At 36.2% G+C, this 23,339-nt stretch overlaps 1 protein-coding gene across 1 annotated transcript; it reads left to right on the top strand.

Annotated features, from left to right (window-relative positions):
• Positions 1-22,972, top strand: ergic1 (endoplasmic reticulum-golgi intermediate compartment 1). Its single transcript, XM_053505499.1, has 10 exons — positions 1-163; positions 9,749-9,810; positions 11,427-11,499; positions 14,539-14,633; positions 18,092-18,216; positions 18,487-18,591; positions 18,679-18,739; positions 19,313-19,413; positions 20,229-20,351; positions 20,592-22,972. The coding sequence occupies exons 1-10, from the start codon at positions 144-146 to the stop codon at positions 20,697-20,699; spliced, it is 873 nt and encodes a 290-aa protein (XP_053361474.1). The 5' UTR covers positions 1-143; the 3' UTR covers positions 20,700-22,972.
• Positions 22,973-23,339: the final 367 nt, after the last annotated feature.

The raw sequence follows: 23,339 nt of genomic DNA, 5'->3' as shown, positions 1-23,339 counted from the left end.
ACGCTGCACTCCGACCAATAGAATTGTGCAAAGCGTCCTTAGAAAACGTCACTTCCGCTAGGTTCACCCGCTAATGGTTGAAGCAAGGGCTCGGAGTTGTGTCCCGGTACAATTTTATCTTCGCGTAAAAACGTTCAAGCATCATGACTTTCGATGTGCGGAGGTGAGTAGAAACTCGAGGTCGTTAATGCGTTCATTAAAGTCTGATTTAATTTTCTACTGTGCAGAAATTGAAACCCGGCCCCCTGGGAGCTGTGGCATGATGTCACTGGGGATTTAAAACAATGAAACACTACTACTAGCTCGAGTAGTTACTTTGTAACTGTTTAATAACTCATCATCTGTGCGGCTAATACACACTGATCAAGCTTGATCATAAATCTCAAATTTTTCCTCTAATAACATCAAACAGCTATTTATGTCCTTTGATCCAGTGCAAAGTCTGTACAATAATTTATATATAATTAAAAACACTAAATGGGAATTGTCTGAAAGCAAAGGCATAATGTAATAATCGCATCATTTGGACATACACAATAGTGCAACCACATATAGAATGATAACTTCCAACCAAAATATGTATCCACCTGGACTCTGTTTGATAAGATAAATGCCCGTATTCAACCATTCCAAGCAGTTCTAACTATTGCACCGGTTTGGTAGGACAAATGTTGACCAACCGTTTGAATGATTTTAGTTGGAAACTGCTGGAACTTGAATGGAAGGAACGTCAATTCTAAGGAACGTTTTTACCTTACCGCTGATAGTTGAAGAGTTTGGCCTGAAGATCTTACCACTACCGGTAGAATGGAAAAATGCTTAAAGTAAAACTGTTTGGGGTAACACTAATGTACCATTTACCTACTGTAATCTGTACACTGCCGCTCAAAAGTTTGGGACCACTTGCAAATTTTTTTGTTTTTGTGTAGTGATTTATTTTCTACATTCTACAATAATACTTGGAAACTTATGAAATAACACATGGAATTAGGTAATCATGTAATAATAACAACAGTCAGTTGATATTTTACGACCCAGAGATCAGCCTTCCTGAAGAACAGTATCGTCAAGTGCGCTTAAGCCCAAAACCCATCAAGCACCATGCTGAAACTGGCTCTCATGAAGACCATCCCAGGAAAGCAAAACCAAAACTTATCTCTGCTGCAAAGAAGTAGTTCATTTAGAGTTACTAGTCTCAGAAATGACTAATTAACAACCAGCACCTCAGATTAGAGCCATTATGAAGGATTTACAGAGCATAAGTAGCAGACACATCTCAATCACCAACTGTTCAAAGGAGATTATTGTATATTTTGACTCCTTTAGCATTGCTTTACAACATACAGTAGAAAGGAAAAGAAATGCAGGTAGTGATGCACAAAATAGATGAAATATCTGTTGCGGCTATAATCCCCTGTAATGTGATACAGGTTGCAACAGATTAAAAACATGCCAGTGTGCGATGATGCTGCATAATTAAATATTGCATTATTTGGATGACTATTATTTACTTTGGTTAGGTCACATGAATGGTCTGATTCATGGTAACGAGCACAAACACACACACCCGGAACTTCTGGAACTGATCACGACGATAAGAAAATATACATAGAAATACTTGATGTGATCATAATAAAGATATGAAGGACGACATAATATTGTTTTTGAGATCTGTTGTGGGAGGAAGATTATTTGGAGTGACCAGTGTTATATTTTCTAAAAATAAATTGCATCTAGAGAGAAGTTTGCATCTATATTGAACTTTATTAAAACTGATGAAAATTATCTATCTATCTATCTATCTATCTATCTATCTATCTATGTAGAGCCCTTTAAGAATTACTGTGCCAAGTATAAGTAACTTGTTGGGATCTAATTTTTTAGATTCATAATTATAAAAAATAATTTTTTAACAGTATCATTTTTAAAGTACCTAGTTATGTGTCTTATTTTGTGGTTGATATACACACAAAATGTGTTAAATAATGAATGTGTCCCAATACTTATAGTTTCCTTCAAAAGTATTGGAATAGTGGTGCAGTTTTTAACAATATACTGGTTTAAAATCAACGAGTCAGATGAAAGATCAGAATTTCAGCTATCAGTTCCAAATCTGTACATCAATTTGGGTTCAACAACATAGAAGATTTTTTTTTTTTGGAGGTATGAGCTGATAGCAGCAGCAGCTGGCATGAGGTCATTTCGCTGCAACAATTTTCATTAAAGCCAACCATATTGTTTTACTCAAAACATTGTGGCATGTCATTAACTTTGACTCTGTCTTTAACATCGATAGTCTGCTAATTGAACCGAGCTCATTGCTTTGTAATGCATCATTTGCTCATGGAAACAGTTAAACGTAATGATCTTGTGTGTGTGTGTGTGTGTGTGTGTGTGTGTGTGTGTGTGTGTGTGTGTGTGAGTAAATGCACACACACACATGTATGTGTTTGCATGTATAATGTTTAATAATTTAACAGCTCATAGCAATAGTTTCCTTTGCGTATAATTGTATGGCATCAGGTTCTGTCCCTGATTCAGCCGCGTATAGACCTTTTTTCGGTCATGTGACTACCATGACATCATTTATAACAGCAGAAGTATCGTTACCCCACATTAGGTTACTATGTACTATGAATTATGTCTGAGGTGTTTTACAGAGCCAGGAATAATATCATTAGCCTATTTTACACAAACGTCAGTGACTGTCAAATAGGGATGGAAATCACCAAGGAGCAACCAATATGATGATATTATGATACCAAAGTGCCGATTCAGTTTGTATTGCGATTTTGTAAATCTCCAGATTCTGTGAGTTTTTTTTTTTTGTAATTTCAAAAAAACTTAATTTGTTCCTACAACACATGATGCTGTGTAGCCTGCCACTGTGTGAATAGTTTAGAGCACACTAACTGTAGGTTTATAGACGGCTGTAACATTTTACCCCCTCAAATGCAAACATATAAATGGGGGGAAAATCTAATCTGGAGTTAACGCATGAATTTGCCACACAAAAGAATGACAATGCATAACTTATTGGTATCTTCCCCCATCTCTATTATCAAATGAGTTGAGTCGCCTTAAGGGTGCTAATAAACAAAGGTATGAAAACGAAACTTGGGAAAACCGGTTTGAAACAAGCCCTATGTTTGATGCCTTCAGGCATGTTTACCGATGTAGTTAAAGCTCTGAGCTTTCATTGTTTCTCTGTGCATAGGCAGTGACAAAAGCTTCTGAGACGATGCTATGGAATATCCTGTGCCTAACGCTTATAACTAAAACTTTAAAAGTATTTCAAGCATTTTAATTTATAACACTTCCAAACATAAACTTTCCTTGTGCTAAATGTTCACTACACTGTCTGGTGGTTGTCTGTCTTGTTGGTTGCCAGTTCTTCCGACATATGATTGTGATCCACTTCTGCCTTCTTTCCCATATTATCCATGCCTTGTCTGTAAGTACACCTCCTGCACGACTCCTGTACAAATAACAAAAACGTCTGTAGCGAATTTGTGGATGTATTTTAGTTTTTCCGCTGGCACTGGCATGTAACCTCCATTTTGCTGTGACCTCTGTTGCAAAAGATCTCCATGCAAAAATGACCAGATACCAGCTCCTCAATGTTTTTCCCCAGGTGATCAGAAATATTGGAACATCTCACCGAGAGGCATTGCTCAGGTGCATCCTCTTAGATTAATTGTTTAAACAGTTAATTCTTCTGAATGTCTACTGTTGGTTTAAGCCCTCGGTTTTGTCTGTGAAGACTGCATCGTTTGTTAAAAAAGGTAAACCAACATGAAGACCAATGATATGGCTATGGCGCCATTTTGATGCTAAGACAAGATAAAAAAAAAAAAAAAAACCTAGCATAATTGTACAAGCATAAGGCTAGCCTCCATAATGTCTTAAAAAAGAAAAAAAACCCACTGAGACATGAAATGAGTTGGCCAAGCAGAACAACCGTAGCTGATGACAAACTTTGTGAGAGATGTGACAAAAAACCCAGAAACAAAACTCAGTGGTTAATTATCGAGCACTATTTACAGTCAGAAGGTGCTTTGTTAATTTTTCTATATGATTACAGATCAGCCAGTAGTTCCAGACGCAAGCTTAATGTTAAAGAATTAATTCTTATATCTTACTCTTTCTTTAGTCAAAAATTAGTCAAAAAACATTTATAATAGTTGATTTAAGTATGTGAACTTTGTAAAGGTATGAACTTTGTAACAGTCAAAAGTAAATCTGTTCATTTGCCATTATTGATAACTAATTATCAACTTTAACACATCCCGTCACTGACTACATTCTCTGTAAATATGGAGCGTGATGTTTTTTATTCCTTACATATTGCCCATGTTTTAAATTGCTCTGTTTACCAACTAATGATGTCAGAGCATGCAGTAGTGAGTGACGTGTTACAAAGGAATGGAACAGACCCGTATGGAACGTAAACTTTGGTGCCAAAACACACAGACTGGGTTATTGGATTTTTTTACAAGCTGACATCAGTTAATTAGACATAAATGCAGAATAAAAACAGTAAACAGTATGAAAGTTAAATACGCGCTAATGTTCCCGAACAACAGTGTCAATTACCAAATGCACCTACAGAATTTTTGTTTAGTTGTTTTTAAGTAACTTTTGGGGGTTTAACAAAATCATTTATCAATGTAAAAATGTATAAAGATTTTTTTTAAAGTACTTAATTTTCCCTTTATTAAACCGTGTTTTTATACTGAAATTCTGTTATCGATTACCTGACTTACAAATTAAAAAAATTAGGAAAACATATTTTTAACAATATAATTATTATTATTATTATTATTAAATGGGCAAAATAAACAGATGAACACAACAGCTCATCTCATATGTGAAAAAAAAAGAAATAAAGAATAAAGACCAGACCAGTGTTTAGACACAGATGGTATGCATTGTCCTGTTTCCATGCCCTAGCTAGCTTCCACATCAAAGAAAGGCTTCAAAAGCCAACAAAAGAAGGTACACTTAAAAAAAAAAATAATAATAATAATAATTATATATACTGGATTAGGCAACCCCTGTAATATGGAGAACAACAAAGGGACAGTAAATTTCAGATATGGGTTCCAGATCTTGTAGAAAGCATTCATAGAAAAATGAGTCATACAAGAAATGTTTTAATAGGGAATAAAGTTTATAATATCGTGCCATTACTTTTTTGTTGGAGTACGGTCCTTAATCCAAAACAGCAAAATATTTTTCCTATCTACAAAAGTCAGTAAGTTAAATAACCTCTTGCGCATTATATTGATGTGAATATCTGGAAGACCAAGTAGGAGGCACCTAGGATCTAACTCTGCTGCAGCATTAAAAATGACACCCTTATCGTCCATAATCCTAGACGAGTCACACTGTAGTCTAACACATGACCAAAACAATAGATTAAGGTACCATTCTCAGATTTATCTTTCCAACACAATGGGGATACACCAAGATCCATCTTATATAATTACCCTGATCAGCCTTAACATTATAACCACACGGCTAATATTGAGTAGGTCCCGCCCCCCCGGCCACCAAAACAATAATGACCTGTATCTGACACCTTTCTATTAAAACCAGCTTTGGCTCTTCTATTGGTTCGGAGTATACGGGCCAGCCTTTACTCCTCATGTGCAGCAGTGAGCCTTGGACACCCATGACGCTGTTGCCAGGTTACCGGTTTTCCCTCCTTGGATCATTTGTTTTTGTATGTCTTGACCACCGCAAACCAGGAACACTCCACCAGAGCTGCAGTTTTGGAGTTGCTTTGACCCAGTTGTTTACCATTTCGAATTGGCCCTTCTCATAGTAGCTACATTGTCAATATCTTGTTATAATGGTGGCTGAAAATGGGTGAGATATTCGGCGGCAAGTGAACCTTTTTTCCTAAAGTTAATATGTTAGAAGCAGGAGAAATGGGCAAGCATAAGGAATTAAGTGAGAAGGATCAAATTTTGATGTCTAGGGGACTGGATCTTAGAGACTTCAAAACTAAATACAAGTGCAAGTGTAGATCAAATTGAAAATTGCTGGTTGTGATAGAAAGGTGTCAGGACACAAAGTGCATCACTGTTGTGGTGGCAAAAGGGGAGACCTACTCAATTTTAGGTGGGTGCTCATAATGTTATGGCTGATCGTGTATACACAGCATAAATTTGTTTCGATTACAGACGGATATGTCCATTGCATAGTTCCAGACTTCCTGCCAGTCTCTGTCGTCATCAGAGCGTCCTAGGTCTCTTTCTCAATCTTGCTTAGGAAATTATAGATTTTACTTGTAGTTGTATATATTCACAGAAGATCACTAAAATACATCATACAGATTATTATTACCTCTGCCTGCTATTTATTAAAAGAATAAGTGTTAATATCAGCCATTCATGTTTCTATATTTTTTTTGTTCCATTATTACTCTACTGTACTGACGTGGTGTTTGTGTACTTTTTCATTTAAACCATTTTTCAGGATTTTTTTTTTTTTTTCTAGTAGTAGTCCACGCCTGAGTCGTAACGCAGGAAGTGAAAACCAGCTCTGCTCTTTAACCAGAACAAGTGTAAATATCATGCTCCATATGCTGTTTCTTTGGTACGGAATGTACGGAAAGTAGAATGTGCTCATTTTTTATAATGGCCCACGGTTTTCTTTGACGGTGTCAACAAAAGAGCTCCAGTGTGACTCACTAACAATCCAGTTCTAAGGGAAATAAAAGTCTTTAGCTGAAGGACCGGCTTTTAGGAGTCAGCCGCAGAATAGAGAATATGTGGTGCACTGGATTTAGCCGCTAACGCTATTGTAAAATTCATGAAAAGGCATTTTCCATGAAGGAACAAGAGCCGCACGTAGCACACGCAGAACTCCTTAATGACCTTTGAGCGAGCGCAGTCATGTATATACTGACTCAGGCCAGCTATTTCAGGCAATTTGAATGGCAGGATAAATGGAACTAGGTTAATAGGGGTTGACGAATCAGTGTCGTAATCATGCATACACCGGGAAAAAAAAAAGTTTTTATTTATCAACCTAATCAAGTCAATAAACTGCTTAAATACAAGAAATGGTTTGGTCACTGTTGCAAAATCTGATATTAGTTGAGGACTATCACCCCCCCCCCCAACCCCATTTAGCCTTTTAAATTAAAAACAGTTTTTGTCTGTTTAAATATCCTTTTCTTACAGTTTCTCAATCCTGTAAATACATATCTGATATTTGATACTAGAGGTCACCTTCTTCACTCCCCCGATTGCGTCAGAAATGATGTTCACGTCGCAGCACTCGGTGGAAGAAATGCGCCCAGATGTTTTTGTTTTTGCAGCGGTGATGCGAGCGAGGGCCAGGCCAAGGCTGGGGCGCAGGGAAACAATTTGAACACCGAAAAAGGCCTGAAATACTTTCTGTGCTGGAGCACGGCTGTAGAGAACTCCTAAAAAAGGCAATGCTCAGGCTGCTGAGATGATTAACCCCATGATCACAAGTCATGCTGTAGGATTAGTGTGAGAAGAATTTGATTTACATGAATCCCATACTTGTTTCGTTTACATGGTATTAATAATGTCGAGGCTGTACTTATTTAAATCTTTTATACGAGGGGTGTTCAAGTCAACCTGGGACTATTGATTATACAGAATGACAGAACACAGTTATGACGGAGAAAAATCACTTCTTTATATAATCCCCTGATATACTAATGCGCTTGGATTAGTATGCTTGGATACCGTCATGGTACAAAGTTTTGTTAGTACACAGAAGCAATGATCAAATTTGGACTTGGCTAAGAGTCTCATTGCCGTACTGTGCTTGTAGTCTTCTATAAATGTCTGCGTTTTATGCCTTAATTCACAAGAATTGATGAACGGTTTGACTTGAACATTTTATTAAATACCCTTGAATATTAAATATTTATACTGTTTTTGGAATGTTTAACTTTTTTGCAAAGGAACAAAAAAAGCCACTCTTTACTATAGTTGTACTTTTACATCCAAATCCCATAATATAAGTAATTGCTGTGTTCACAATAGCTACGTTTACATAGACTATATTTCTTCAATCCGATTTTATTTTAAAATTATTTGCGATTAAAGATTCCAACTTAACTGTTTACATGGACACTGATTTAATAAGGTGATTTTGATAACGTGCAGAAAGCATTGAATCATCTGCTTTGAAACATCTAATCTGCTTAAATTTGGGAAAAGGTACTTCTTATCTGTTATATTTTTAAGCTTCTGGCCTTTTTTGTGATGGATCCCAATTTCTGCAGTATAATTGGTTGCAAGGATTTTGGCTCATCTGTGACTGGTTAGATGATTGGCTCGCCTTTTTATATGTAGTAAATCGGAGCCCTTTCCTTAGCCAAAGGTCCATTGGGTTAAAGACTCCAATAAGGTTGGATCGAGGCAGAGGGGTATAGTTGGGTTGTTTACATGATGGGTTTTTATCCCGCTTATTAGTGGAATATTAGGGTCCACCTTGTGACACATAATACTTTGCAATTTTTTTTTTCAAAGGTAGATATCTGAGATGAAGAAAAAACAGCCTACCAGACTAAGACGTTTATATTCATACAGGTTAAAAATTATTGGGATATTACTCTGCTTTTTTTAAGTTCAAATAAGTGCTTTCTTTAATGCATTTAAAATGTAATCTTTTGTAAAATCATTTGAAATTAACAATCACACAATTGTCTCCTAATTTAACAAAACACTTTGTTTTAGGTTTAAGTATGTAGAACTATATCCTAATACTACACTGCCTGGCCAAAAAAAGTTGAATACACCAAGATTTCATTTCGTCTTTAAGCTTTAATTAAGCAAACAATGTGGCGGCCGGTTCATGTGTAAAGATTATCTTTCATGCTCCCAGAAACATTCTTTCACAGTTTGAGTCCTGGAATATGCCTGTGCCTTCAAGGACGAAAAACTCATAGATGTCATTCAGTACATTCAGGTCATCAGCTAACTTCGTTGTGGCTCTCGTCACATTGTGTGCGCATGGAAATGCTCTTATTTTCACTATTGAGGAGGCTATGGTTTTTTTTACTGTTGTGAAAAATTTTAATCATGTGAAAAACTTCTTCGACAAAGAGTTCTTAACCCACTTCCAGTAATTTTATGTTTCTTTAGTTGTTTTCGTTGCTTGATGCAGTCCAATAATTTGACCCTTCTAAAATGCGAACATTTTTGTCTAGGCAGGGTATTTTTCATAATGAGATTATGATCAAAAAGAACAAGATTTTGCAGTCAGTTAATAATGTATGCCTGTTGCAAAAATAACAAACCTGCTTTCTCCTCTATGTAGTTTAAGAATGACCCCTTAGTATCTCTGATGTTTGCTTCGTGAGAATTAGTGGGCAGTTGTGATTGTTTACTTCCTCTGAGGCCGTTTAGTCGAGTCTAACAGCACTGCCTCTGAACTCAGTCGCACAGTTATGTGAACATACCACAGGCCATAAAGGTTAAATTTCTGTGCAGGAGTTGCAGGGTGATGCCCAACACAAAGAGGAAGAGGCGTGATGTTAAGACGCCAGAGGCGATCCGTGTCTGAGTATTTCTTGGCCTGCTGCCATAGTTAACATTCCCGAGGCCCTGTCAGTGCTTTTAACTTGCTGGGAACAGACTGTGCCTTTACGTGTGCTTCCCAAGAGCTTTGCGTGTTTACCTTTTTTTCCCCCCTCCTCCTACTTCCTCTTGAGTATTCGTCCTCACTCCTAACCTCTTTCTCTTCCTTCCAGGTTTGATATATACAGGAAGGTGCCTAAAGACCTCACCCAGCCCACATACACTGGAGCATTTAGTAAGTAGTATTTACAGCTTCCTTATCAGCTAAAACATGGGTCTGTCTATGATTTTGCCCCCCCGCCCCTCACTAATCCCACCACGTTTCGTACTCATTGATCAACTGCTCTGCTCTCTGCCCTAATCTGTATGTTGTCAACATTCCAATCTTCCAGCTGCTTCCTCGCTGATTGCTCACTGTTTCAGACCTCATGACACAGCAGCGCTACAGAGTGTTACACAATCATAGGTGTTGTCCCTTGACTCAAGATCTATTACCTACTACAATGGCATTCCCGCTTGCATTCCTGTGGGCTTTGTTATGACTGGTGAGGCCTAAAGTGGATTAGCTCATCTTTAGTCATATTAATTAAAATAGTATCCGAGTTATCCTTCACCCAGGAAGAACAAATATTTGATATTTCAGATTAGTTTGCAAGCCAAGTGCTCATGATGTAATAGAGACTTTAAATCCATTATTTTGCTGGCGGAGTTGACTGACATGACAAGTGTGTTTAATCAAGATGAGAATTCAGTGTGTCAAAGTAAATAGCTATCAGCTAGTAGGAATGGGATTAAAGTTGAATGATTGATACCTGAATAAAGGTTCATCAACATTTTTTTTTTTTTTTTAGTCCAGTCTAAATGGAAGCAATGATCACATTGTCAGTACCTAAAGCTGTGGTGTATTTGTCATCCTGACACTCCCTGGTGTTTGTGCTGTAGCTAAACATTAGCCTGTGTAAACTGGAAGGAACCGCAGCACGCCTAAGAATGACGTGGCTGTCATAAAGTCATGTGACCCTCTGAGTCACTGGTGACTGTATCCATGTAAATAAGGCCCTACACAACCTGCTTACTTGAGCTTTTTTTTTTTTTTTTTTCTCAATATTTGTTTCATCACATGCACACTGATGTGTACAGGAAGTGTGGCAGCCTGGCCACATTCACCATCGCTCGCCTCTAGGTTGATCTAATGACGTAATTTCACAGTTCTAGTACATCTTGACTGTTTTGAATGGGGTTGAAAACATGTATGTTTCATATCGAAAAATCAAGATGTGCGTAAAAAAGGGGTGGGGGGTAAAAGGGGTAAATAAAACACTTCCAAAATAGAAATAGAGGATGGTGGGGTGAGTGTGTACTGGGGGTGAGGGGGGAATAAGTATAATACAGAAAGTATTAATATGTTAGAAGTTATGTTACAATATATTGGAAGTATTATAAAAAATAAAAATAAAAAAAATAAAAAAAAAAAAATATATATATATATATATATATATATATATATATAAATTTATAAGTAATAAAATGTGTATTGTAAAGTAATACAATACACATTTTATGTCAGTATAAAATAGTGTTTTGTATTTAAAATGTTCTCCACGTATTATTTAAAAATATTGTAGTGTAATCATTAGTAAAGTAAATTGTCTGTTTGGTTAAAGTTCAAAAGAGATTTTGATAGAAAACTCTTTATAACTTAAACTAATTTTTACTGCTCTTCTGATCTCTAAATCAGGGTGCAGTTTGTAATCTTAACAGTAAGTCGTTTGTAACCGTTTTGCTGATTTCTAAACCGAAACCCCTTATGCGTAAGCGTGTGTTCCTAACCTCACTCTTCCCTCCCCACAGTCTCGATCTGCTGCTGCGTCTTCATGCTCTTCCTCTTCCTCTCCGAGCTGACGGGATTCATAGCCACAGAAATGTATGTATTGTCACTGTTTACTCCAAGCTTGCATCAAGCGACGGTTAAAAGCGCTAAGGGACAAGATGTTACCGCTATGTATGAGTCACCCAGGTTGCCGTGGCAACCGCCTGTTACGCTTCTCTAAATGTTTACATATCACACATAACTGACGAATGTAACACGCATGTTAAACGATATCAAAGCAGATCTTTGATCTAATGTGAAAAGATACTTTTCGGACACGGTGTGCTACTTACATGACGAAAGTAAACTGGTGTTATAACCTCTCACAAGTCGAAGTGAGTTTCACACAGGATATTTATCTGCTTCTTCTCGAAGTTATTTGCTTAGCACTGGTGTGTGGGGAAGGAGAGAGGAAATAAGCACAGATTCTGCATTCGAACATTTCGGGGTTTCTTTTCTTCTCTCTTTTTTTTTTTTTTTTTTTTTAAATAAAAAATAAATAAATAAAATACACTGAATACAGTCCTTACAGATACTTTTGATTTCAAAACACATTTTTAAAAGTATCGAACACCACAATATTAATACATATTACGTATGTATTAATATATATTAAGTATACCCTTTGTGGTAATAAATTAAAATTCTAACTTTTATTTGTCACATACACAACTATACACATATACATATATAATACGCAGTAAAATGCTTACACGACTGTTTCTGACCTAAAAAAGGGAAGATAAAATAGAATCATGAAAAATAAAACGTACAAATATACAATATACCATCCCAATAAAGAAAAATATAAAAGGAGAGAATAAAATGTAAATGATAACGTATAAACTGTATACATTATATGGAATTTGCAAATGAATTCATTCATCTGAGGAGGTGATGATCATTCTTTTTTTTTTCAAAAAAATCATTCTTTTTTTTTGTTTTAGAAAGCTACTTACCAGATACAAAGCAAAGAAAACAACTAAAGAGTTTGCTGAAATTACTGGAATTGGGTTAACAATTTTCCGAATTTTTCTTAAAACCAGGAAGTATAAGGTGCTCCATCAACTTCATGGAAGAACTGTGGTTGGAAAAAATAATTATGAATGACTGCGCTGAGATCACTTAAACACTTGGTGCAATTGCATTGTAAAAAATCGTCAGGAAAGAAATCCTAGCTATGTTTGATTGTAAAAGTAAGAGCATTTCCACACATCCAATGTGATGAGAATTCAAAGGTTGCTATAAGTTGCTATAAACTCCTGTGTTGCTGTAAGAAAACCACTTTTTTACGAGACTGAAAAAGGAAGAAAAGGCTTGAAATAAAGATTGAACTTTGGAGCAATGGAAAAAGGTCCTGAGGTCTGATGAGTCCAGATTTAAGTTTCAACACTATACAATTCCTATTTTATTGCCCCTAGTGGAGGTTGGAATAATATTGTTATAATATTGTGTTTGTAATATAAGCCTATAAATAATCAATTTGAGCATCTAATTGCATCATTACTGATTCAAAATTTGTGTTAAAACATAATCGAAAGAATTTTATATACGACATACAACTGTGTAAAACACACAGGGTCAAATTCAATTGATCAAAATCTCTAAAATTACTAAACAGGAAAGTCTGCTTACTCACTTCTAAACACAAGGGGTGCTGAACAGGAAAGTGGTCCATTGCCAACAGGTTATATTCAGTGTTTTTATTGGACCTATTTCAAAATATTTTATGGTGGGGTTATTGATGTGAGATTGTGTATAGAAAGATTAAAATAACAAATGTGCCTTTATTGCTGTGTGATAGTCAAATAAATTACATGTGATTAACTGCTGTACAGATCACAAAAACAATCATTGTATATGGTTATTCTTAAGTATTTCCTAGTTACCCTATTGGCAATACTCCACATTTTTTTGCATCATTTTTAGACTTCTAAGAGTAACCCCCATCAAATGTACAGGCAGGGATTGCTACTACCGGCTGCTGCAACATGAGCTTTTCCAAGTTTTCCAAGAGATTCATTATACAAAAGACAGTTCTAACCGAGGAATCTAATTGGACGAGAGTCTTTTTATGAGTTTTATTAATAGACTGTAACAGCACTGGGATGTTTAATTAATATTTATTACTTAATTACATTGACTGTCTGTTGTAGCATTAGTGAAAGTACTAAGATGAGAGTAGCTTCTCGACAAAACCTACATTTAAAACCAGTCACGGATGCACTTTTAGCAGGAAACCACATCCTCATTTTAAACAAAACTTTGTCTAATCATTCCAAATAGCCTTAGTCTTTCACCTAAAGCAAGCTACAGAAATAACTAACTTCTAACACAAGGCTGAATCCCAAATCCCTCTGTAACCCCCTAAACAAGGGCACTATTTAGTGTGTGGGACAAGAAAAAAATTGCACACCCTAGCACACTAGCTTTCCATTTAACACTATTTGGGATTTCGCCCCAAACCTGGAAGGTAACAGATATTCTAAAGTGGAGTGGGTGGAAATATAAAGAGAAACTTTAAACAAAGTTTAAAGAACTGTACATCACCTCCTTTTTATTATTCCCCTCATTATTTTGCTACATAGTCCCAGAAAGAACTTAAAATTAATTGAACTAACTGTTGGTTGCTCGGCTCTGCTAGTCGTGGTTGGTTATTTTCACCAGTCACAGAAGGATATGTGTAGGCGGAACAGGTTAAATAATAAATAAAATAAATACATTATAATAAATAACTGGTTAAATAATTAAAGAAATGATAATCTGTTGATTGATAAATTGTTTTATCATAAATTGTTGTATAAAAACGATGTTCAACTCAAGGTCATTTTGTCGTACTGAATATCAGGATATTGACAGCATGACCTTGAGTGTGATATTGCTTTTATACAACAGCTCCACAAATAGCATTTAACTGAATTACAGTTGCAGCTATTGTCAGAGATGCTGCAGGAAACTAGTTACCACACGGCAAATCAGATTCAAAGAAAACGTTTTTGATGGTTAGATACAAACAAATGAATGCAGTTATATTATGTGGTCCAACAATTGTTGGTGATCGTAATGACATTTGATGTCGTCTTTTCTTTACAGAGTAAATGAGCTCTATGTGGATGACCCAGATAAAGACAGTGGAGGGAAGATTGAAGTGAGTTTAAACATCAGTTTGCCAAACTTACACTGTGATTGTGAGTATATACATAAAATACATCAATATTCATATTTTGGGTTTTTTTTTTCTCAGTTTTCTTAATTATAAGAGAGAACATGGTATTATTTGTTTTAATGTTCTTTCTGTGAGCGTGTCTATAAAAATGTTGTTCACAGTTGACTAAACCGAGACTTCCGGCACAGAAAATGAGATTTAATTTACCATCATACTGTGAATTTTCAGTTTATGTATTGAACAACTGAACTTGTCATAGGGAACAAAACTTCCCCATCTTTATGCAAATGTTACGTAAATAGCACTCGCGTGTATGGTAAAACTCTAAAACTGCTATGTCATCATGTTCTTAACTTATCATGGGCTGTAATTTTTTGCTTTCTCGATAGCAAAAAGATCATCTGGATTTCCTGGTGTGAATCAGAACATTTCAACACAAATGTTTAACCAAATTTTAGAACTTGAAGTTAGAATCCAAAGAGTTCTCAAATAGCATGGGGAAATGTCTGGTGTAACACTAGCCATTGTACTGTGTGCAAAGGGATTTTATTGCACATGCTAAACAGGAAGTTGATCGGAGGAATGTTTTTTTTTTGTGTGTTTTTTTTGTGGTAACATAATTACATAAACATTTATTACTGCAATGTCATTGTAAGCTGTTGTTTTCTTACTTTGCAAGTACACTTTTAACTCGTATTTGTATTAGAGTTGCATATTATTAACTGTAAAAGACTTACAATAACATGCAGTTAATTTACCTTTACCTTCCTTTTCCCCCCTATCATTTTCAAATTCGTCATTGCAAATTTTTACCCATCTTAGGGCTCTCCCCAGTTAACCAACAGCCACCCACCAAGGAGGGCAAAGTTCTATCCACCTACTTTCACTTGAGTGGGTTTACATGTGCTCATGATTGGCTCTTGTCGCTGCGATTGATGTGGGAGGGCAAGTATGTTACCGCCCTGCCCAGGCAATTGCGCTATCGCCATGGGTGGCTGTGGCATCGTCTTGGGCTTATTCATTTGTTCTTCTATACTGCTTAACCTGTATGCAGGTTCACGGAGGGCCTAGAGCCTATTCCAGGATATTTGGAGCATGAGCCAGGGTACACCCTGGACAGGGGGAAAAAACCGTTGCAGGGAACTCGCCCACACACACTACGGGCAATTTGGTGACACAAGTTAAACTAATCTGCATGTTTTAGTAATGTGGGAGGACATCAGAGTACCTTAAGGAAACCCATCACGCACAGGGACAGCATGCAAACTCCTCGCAAACAGACCCAATTAAGTCCTTGGCTCTAGAGGGGCAAGGTGATAGGCGATCACTATGCCATCGTGCTGGCCTGTCTTGTGATTAGTGAATTAAAAATATATTAACTTCCAAATAGCATGATGGACCTATTTAATTGACAATAACTTGTTACTTAAATATAAATATATTAGTTTTTCTTCTAAAATTTTAAATAAAATACTTTATTTAAATTATTTTTTAATAATTAAACAAATAATATAATGATACATTAGAACTAAAATATAATTATGATAAAGTTGTAATAATTACGTGATATTATTAATCATCATTATAATATTATCTTTAAAAACTCCCTTATGAAATACTTAAAGAAACATCTTCCTGGAAATAAATCCTCTCAGAACACAGTGTACTCTCAGCCCCCGCCCATTACCCAATCTAAAATGTGAACTTGAGGTCATGTTGTTGCGCTGAATATCAGCACGGCTGTGATGTGGTCATAAACACGAGGACACAGCCAGAGTGCCGAAGGCATCACAGGCATGCTGATATTTAGTACAACATGACCTAGAGTGTGATATTGCTTTATACAACAGTTCAACAAACACCATTTAACTGAATTAGAGTTGACACTATTGTCAGAGGTGCTGCAGAAAACGAGTCACAACTCTTTGATGGTTAGATACAAATAAATGAATGCAGTTGTATCATGTGGTCTAATTATTGTTAGTGATCATAATGATGTAGCAACAAATATTTGACTTTTTTTTTCTTTACAGAGTAAATAAGCTCTATGTGGATGACAGATATATCAAGTGAATTAAAAATACATAAACCTCTAAATAAAATGATTTCTTTATTAAACTTTCCTTTTGGCAATAATGTTAACTGCGTATGAATATATTTATACAATTTTAAATGATAACTTTCTATTTATTTTTAAATTACATATTGATAATTAAAAGCAAATCAATTGGAACTAAAATATTATTTTAAAAATTATGTGATAATATTATAATTATGATTATTAATATTATAAAAAATTCCATGTTCCAAAAATGTGACTGGTCCAGATACTTGAAGAAACATCCTGTAAATAAACCCCCCAGAACACAGTGTACTCTCAGCCCCTGCCCATTACCCAATCTAAATTGTGAACTCTGACTTGTTAAAAGTGCTTATGTTGGTGTTAAAAGAAGAGAACGTGTGATGTCTTTCTGTGCCTTTGGGATGAGTCATAAGCACAGCACTCGCTTCACAATAATGACTTCATATACTGTAATGGCATGTTTTTCCACATAATGCCTTAATTTTTTTTTTTTTTTAACTTTTTAAGTCTTGAATAAAACAACAAAAAAAAGGCTTTTGTAAGACGTCACATTAGTGGCGAGAGCATGAAATGAGGTTGTCATTACATGCCTATAAACTTTAAAGGCATTGAAAAGATTCAGACCATTAAATGCTATTAAACTGGAATGATCTGTCTGACTTAGCGTAGCCCCGGGCCCTTGACTAAGAAATCCAACATCTAATACTTGTAATCCTTTTTCTAAAGCATACAGAAGATCTTAAGCCCAGCGTTGTCCCTGTTTTACATTGAAATAGTCCTTAATCCTTTTTTTTCCTGGACATTTTCGTCACATTTCCGCAAATTATAGTTGATCATTTAATGTTTCATTTTCATAAACGTCAGAGGTGTTAATCCTGTTGTGTAACCTTTTCCCTCTAGTGACCTTTACTAATAAGGCATCATCTCATGGTTTATTTTGGAATGGAAAAAGTGACGTGCAAGGCATATATTTTTTTTCTTCTTGTACATACTTTCTGTAAATGTTTTTGAGCGAGATTCCATGTTCGGGCACACACATGATTGTCCACTGTTCTGTCAGTTCTGGGAAAATCAGGTATAACATCTTGGCATTGAGCTGGGTTTGGGTTAACTTTTTTTGGTTTGCCTCATGTTGACTGGTGAGTATTGTTCTGCTTGGATGGAAAACAGTTTTGTTTTCTGGAGAACTAAAGGTTTGCTCAACAGCTGTGCTGTATGGTAATGGATCCTGCCAGTATGCGTGCCAAAAGTTTGGGGTGAGGGGGTTGGTGTTTTGTTTTTCTTTCAGCTCAAAGCGTTCTGGTCTGCCAAATATTTGAGAACCCCTGCTGTTAATCTTTTTTTTTTTTTTTCATTGTAATTTTAAGCATTCTAACCTTTCTTTCTTTTTCTGTCAGTGGTGGGGTTGGATATCCAAGATGAAATGGGACGTCATGAAGTTGGCCACATAGAAAACTCCATGAAGGTGCCACTTAACGACGGTTATGGCTGTCGCTTCGAGGGCGAATTCAGCATTAATAAAGTAAGAAACTGATCATGTACACCATAGAGACATTTCTAATTCTGGGGGAAAGGATGTCATTTATCGTTCGAGGTAAAATATTATTATTTTAAGTGAAATCATCGATGACGAAGCAGTGTAGTGCCAAAAAATGGTGTCAGCCACTTACGAAATGGAAAAAATAATTGCTCTGATAGTATACTAACACTGGTCTATTAAAAACTTAAAAGCAGTCTGGAATGATTTTGAAAGTATCAGGATGCTTGAGGGCTTGCATTCTTTCAACTCCAGGTTCCTGGAAATTTCCACGTCTCCACACACAGCGCCACAGCGCAACCGCAGAACCCTGACATGACCCACGTCATTCATAAACTCGCCTTCGGGGACAAGCTTCAGGTTACTCTTTCATCTAGTGTATAATTAATTATTCAGCGGAAATAGAGTTCACGTCATGTTAAACCGAATGTGTACTTGATGTTGCAGGTGCAAAACGTCCAAGGGGCTTTCAATGCCCTCGGTGGGGCCAACAAACTCCAGTCTAATGGTATGGAACGTATTTAATGTCTATACATGTATAAGCTATGGTTTAGCTAAACCTCGACATCAAGTTGCTTAACACTGTAAGCAGGTTAATATTATGCTTGCAGTTAAGTATTGTGTAGTGATGTAGTAGTTCTTTACATCTCACTTTTTTTTTTCTTTTTCTTTTTTATGCATCATAATGATTCTAATTGATTGCAGGTTAACAGGGAGAAACATGCAGCATTAGATCAGAGCAATGACTTAGACTACCTAAAAGACTTTTTCTTTTTTTTCATGTAATTCTTTTTCCCAAAACACCAGTATGGCTGCATTTTAAGAGTTACTGTAATTACATGAAATTTATTTGAATGAAAAAGTGGAAATGATAATACGCATTAAACTGAGTCAACTGTATCAGCTTAATTAACTTGAGTCGAAAAATTTAATATGCATCTTTTTTTTCAACAAATCTCATTTATAATCATTTAAATAAAATAAAAAACAATCCCAGAATAGATTTTACAGATGTAAGCATGAGTATCTTAATATTTAAGGCTTTGCTGTACTACATCTAAATGTCGATCTCACTCCGCAGCTTTGGCCTCCCACGATTACATCCTCAAGATCGTTCCCACTGTGTATGAGGACCTGTCAGGGAAGCAGAAGTTCTCCTACCAGTATACCGTGGCAAATAAGGTAAAATAACCATTTAACATGATGCATGATAGCAAAAATCTTTTAAGCCACCACTCCATATATTACCACTCTGGACTTCAATCAACTGGAATTCTGTAATTCCTCTCTCTGGGACTTTCCAAGTACAATGTGAAATGTACCGTAATTTCAAAGAGGACTTTGGATAACTAAACAACAGTCCAGTTTTTGAGATGCTCCTGACATCATCTCTGGTTCAGGATTGGATTGACACACGGAATGCAGAAGTTGTAGCCCCTTCCCTGAAGATGTCTGTGTGGTGGCTCTTGATGCATTGACTCCAGCCAGACTCTACTTCTTGTGAAGCTTTGTGTTGCTTTGCACCTTCTCCTTCCACACTTGTCCTTTCATCTTTTCATTAATATGCTTCAGTACAATGCTTATTCGCCTCGTGGAAGGTGTCGATCATCTTCTGAACACAGTGTTCATCTTCTGTCAGTAAATAATTTTATTTCATTAAAGTATGTTTTTTTTTTTTACTTTGAGGTTTGTCAGTGTCACGTCACCTCTTTGGTAATTATTTTCCTGTAACACTACACCCCATCATGTTTTATGACAAGACTGAACAGGTGACGGGGAAAGTGCTAGCCCTAGGTAGTCATGATGAAAGCATTTGTTTTGGCAAGGAAACTGCAAACGTATTGAACACATGATTGAGTGTGAAGGTGTTCTCGTTAGTGTTATTAGTGTTAATATCTGACTAATGTCTGATGAATTTAGAGACCTAATCTACATAAATGGATTAATATGGCACATTTTACAACTAAAATCTTTTTTTTGTTTTTGTTTTTGGTCAGGAATACGTGGCATACAGTCACACAGGGCGCATCATCCCAGCCATTTGGTTTCGTTATGATCTGAGCCCAATCACGGTGAAATACACAGAGAGGAGGCAGCCCCTCTACCGCTTCATCACAACTGTAAGACCCACACTGGATTTATTATTAAAGAATATAGTAAAGTAAAAATAATTTTTTTTGTATTTTTTATATATAAAGGATATAATATAGTATAAAGAATACATTTAATCTACACTCTACTTATACATTATGTTTGATCTTCATTTACATTGATCTCCATTTACAGTAAGATCAGTACAGCATCACGTTATTCAGGCAATTCATTCACTTGCTTTAATGCTTTTCTCTTTCTTTCTTCAGATCTGTGCCATAATCGGTGGGACTTTTACAGTAGCTGGCATCATCGACTCCTGTATATTCACAGCTTCCGAGGCATGGAAGAAAATCCAAATAGGCAAGATGTCCTGAGCGTCCGTCTTATTTGCTAGGCATCTTATTTATATCCCTCTGACTGTTCAGACCTGCCCTGGTGTTCCACTGTCAACTCTCGTTTCCCTTTAAGAAATGTATTTTTACATTATGGCATTTCCACCCATTCTGTTGGCTGAAAGTTCTCAACATAGCTGTTGCACAGGTCAGAGAGTCAATGTTAAATAGATTACGAGAGTGCAGTTTTTGTTTTTTAATTAGGATATATTTTTACATTTTTTTCCCTAGAATTATTCCTTAATTGTATTTTTGTAAGTTTGGCAGTGTGTAAAGTCGTGCACAGTTCCCAGCTGTTAGTTTGTATTTTACAGAAGGCCATCAGAAGTACTGTTTCTCCTGTATATTATTTAGTGGATGTATTTGCCTGTCCAAAACCGTTAATTTATCATAATCTCTGCGTAATTACAGTATGTCAAGCAATGTAATAATCAGTGAGATTGTTAGATTGTAATAACGATAGAATCATGTACATTACCCAGGACTTCTAGGTTTGTTAATTGCACAACGATAATGGAGGTAGTGTTACCCTACATGTTTTGAATTGCATGAAATATTGCGTTCTTCATTGTCAAAATCACCCTAGTGTTTACTGAGTTACACAAATGGCTATTCGTGCCTTAAAGTGTTTTAAATCAGCCGACCTCGGTTATTGGAGGTAAACCCGTCTTCGACATGTGTTTTATTGGTGTTAGTGTATCCTCTTAATCACAAATCCAACTCTAATGGTTTTTTAATTTAATTTTTTTTGTTAAGAATTTAAGTTAGTCATTTGTTTGAGGTAAATTATCATTGTACTTCCCCACCAAAGGATTTTAAATGAAGTGTATGGATGTTACTTTGTAATGTTTCTTTCATAGGAATTGTTAATTCTGTTATTGTTTTCTTCAGTTTTACGACGTTTACATCACCGTATGTGGAAAACCGTTTATGTAATTTGTTTACTGCCTGTCAAGGGCCAACCTTGGAACAAGGAAACAACTGATTCCAGCTCTGATTGATAAAAATCATGTTAAATAATCATGGGTGGAGCCTTATTTATGAAACGTTAGCACTACAGATATCTTATCGAGTAGATAGGACATAACCAGCACACAATGAATTAAAGATTTTAGCAGTGGGGTCATTTTAGCATTATGTAATACAGTAGAGGGTGGTATAGTGTCCTGCTTGTTCTCACTGTGGCCTTACACCCCCAGGGTCGAGGGTTGGACCCCTTCGATCCAGTAGAGGGTGGTATTGTGGCATATTGGTTCTCACTGTGGCCTTGCACCTCCAGTGTTGAGGGTTGGAGTCCTGCCGTCGCTTTTGTGACTATGGAGTTTGTGTGTTCTCCCTGTGCTTGGTGGGTTTCCTCCGGGTACTCCAGGTTCCTCCCACAGAGATGCAGATTAGGTTAACTGGTATTTCCAAATTGCTTGTAGTGTTCGAGTGTGTGTTTTTGTGCCCTGCAGTGGATTGGCACCCCAGTCCAGTGTGTAATTTCTTCTCGTGCCCTTAGCCCACTGGGATCAGCTTTAGATCCCCGCAACCCTGTACAGGATAAGCAGTATAGCAAATGGAGGAGAGAGTGAAACTCCCTCCCGTGTTATAATTAGTTAGAAGAATTTATTCTTATCTATGATTGGTTGGATGACCTTGAAGTGTGAGCCAAACTTGGTGCATGAAGATGGGACGTAAAATGCTTGATTTAAAATTGATTATCGGTTAAAACAATGTGTCAAACAAGGTAAACCCTGTAAATTAGTAGCAAAAGAAACTAGATAACAAGTGCAAAGGACTGCATGCTTAGAAGGGTATTTTTACTGTCTTCCTTTTCTCACTCAATCCCTGTCTTTATAGAAAATTGTTCTTGTCCTGGAATCTAAAATGTGATGAATGTGCATAGTACATGAGCTACAAAGGGACAGTTATCTGCAGTACTGCTGTTCTTTTGACTAATGTCAAACATTTACAAATGTTTAACTTGCTTCTGAACCTAATCTCTTACTCGCCCCCATATCTGCCATTATTTGATATGCCAGCATTTGATAGCCTAATACTGTGATCATTTTTATTTTAATATTTATGTATTTGCCATGGCTTCAGTTTCAGTGAAAAATATCATTATGTAAAATAGTGCTTAAACAGCTGGAATGCAACAAACAGACTGATTATGTCCTATCTACTCTATATAATATCTGTGATAACAGTGTTGTAGAAGTACACATGGCACTCTGGGCATATATTGAATAAATAAGGCTGGTAACCAACAACTAATTGTTTATTTATCAATCAATGCAATCAGACTTCTATATGAGAAGGTACACTTTAACACACCCTGCACAGATCTGGATGTCTGCCCTAATGATCTGCCCAGGTTTAATGTACTTTGATCAGATAAAATCACAAACAACTTTGTCATCCCAATTTGTTTTTGGTCAGTGTGACCAGGCCTTCCGTGTTATTGAACCACTTCTTCACATTCCTGTTTAATTCAGACTGAATCATTGTAAAAAATAATAATAATAATAAATAAATAAATAAAAAATTAAATACATTAAATTCATCAGTTGCTAACATTATTGGCAAAGCAGCTTCCAACAACAAACCCTAATCTGGTTTGTGTTGCATGCTTTTCTT

This window comes from Clarias gariepinus, chromosome 10 (genome assembly GCF_024256425.1).
Source record: "Clarias gariepinus isolate MV-2021 ecotype Netherlands chromosome 10, CGAR_prim_01v2, whole genome shotgun sequence".
Taxonomy (NCBI): Eukaryota; Metazoa; Chordata; class Actinopteri; order Siluriformes; family Clariidae; genus Clarias; species Clarias gariepinus.
The sequence above is the reverse complement of the archived record's forward strand: the minus strand, read 5'-3'. Positions and strand labels throughout refer to the sequence as shown.

What these genes read in the sequence shown, in the direction of transcription:
- ergic1 (XM_053505499.1), top strand. Translation starts at nt 144, where the DNA reads ATGACTTTCGATGTGCGGAG. An exon ending in CCTTCGGGGACAAGCTTCAG is followed by an intron (nt 18,592 to 18,678) that starts GTTACTCTTTCA and finishes TTGATGTTGCAG; the next exon opens with GTGCAAAACGTCCAAGGGGC. An exon ending in TCTACCGCTTCATCACAACT is followed by an intron (nt 20,352 to 20,591) that starts GTAAGACCCACA and finishes TTCTTTCTTCAG; the next exon opens with ATCTGTGCCATAATCGGTGG.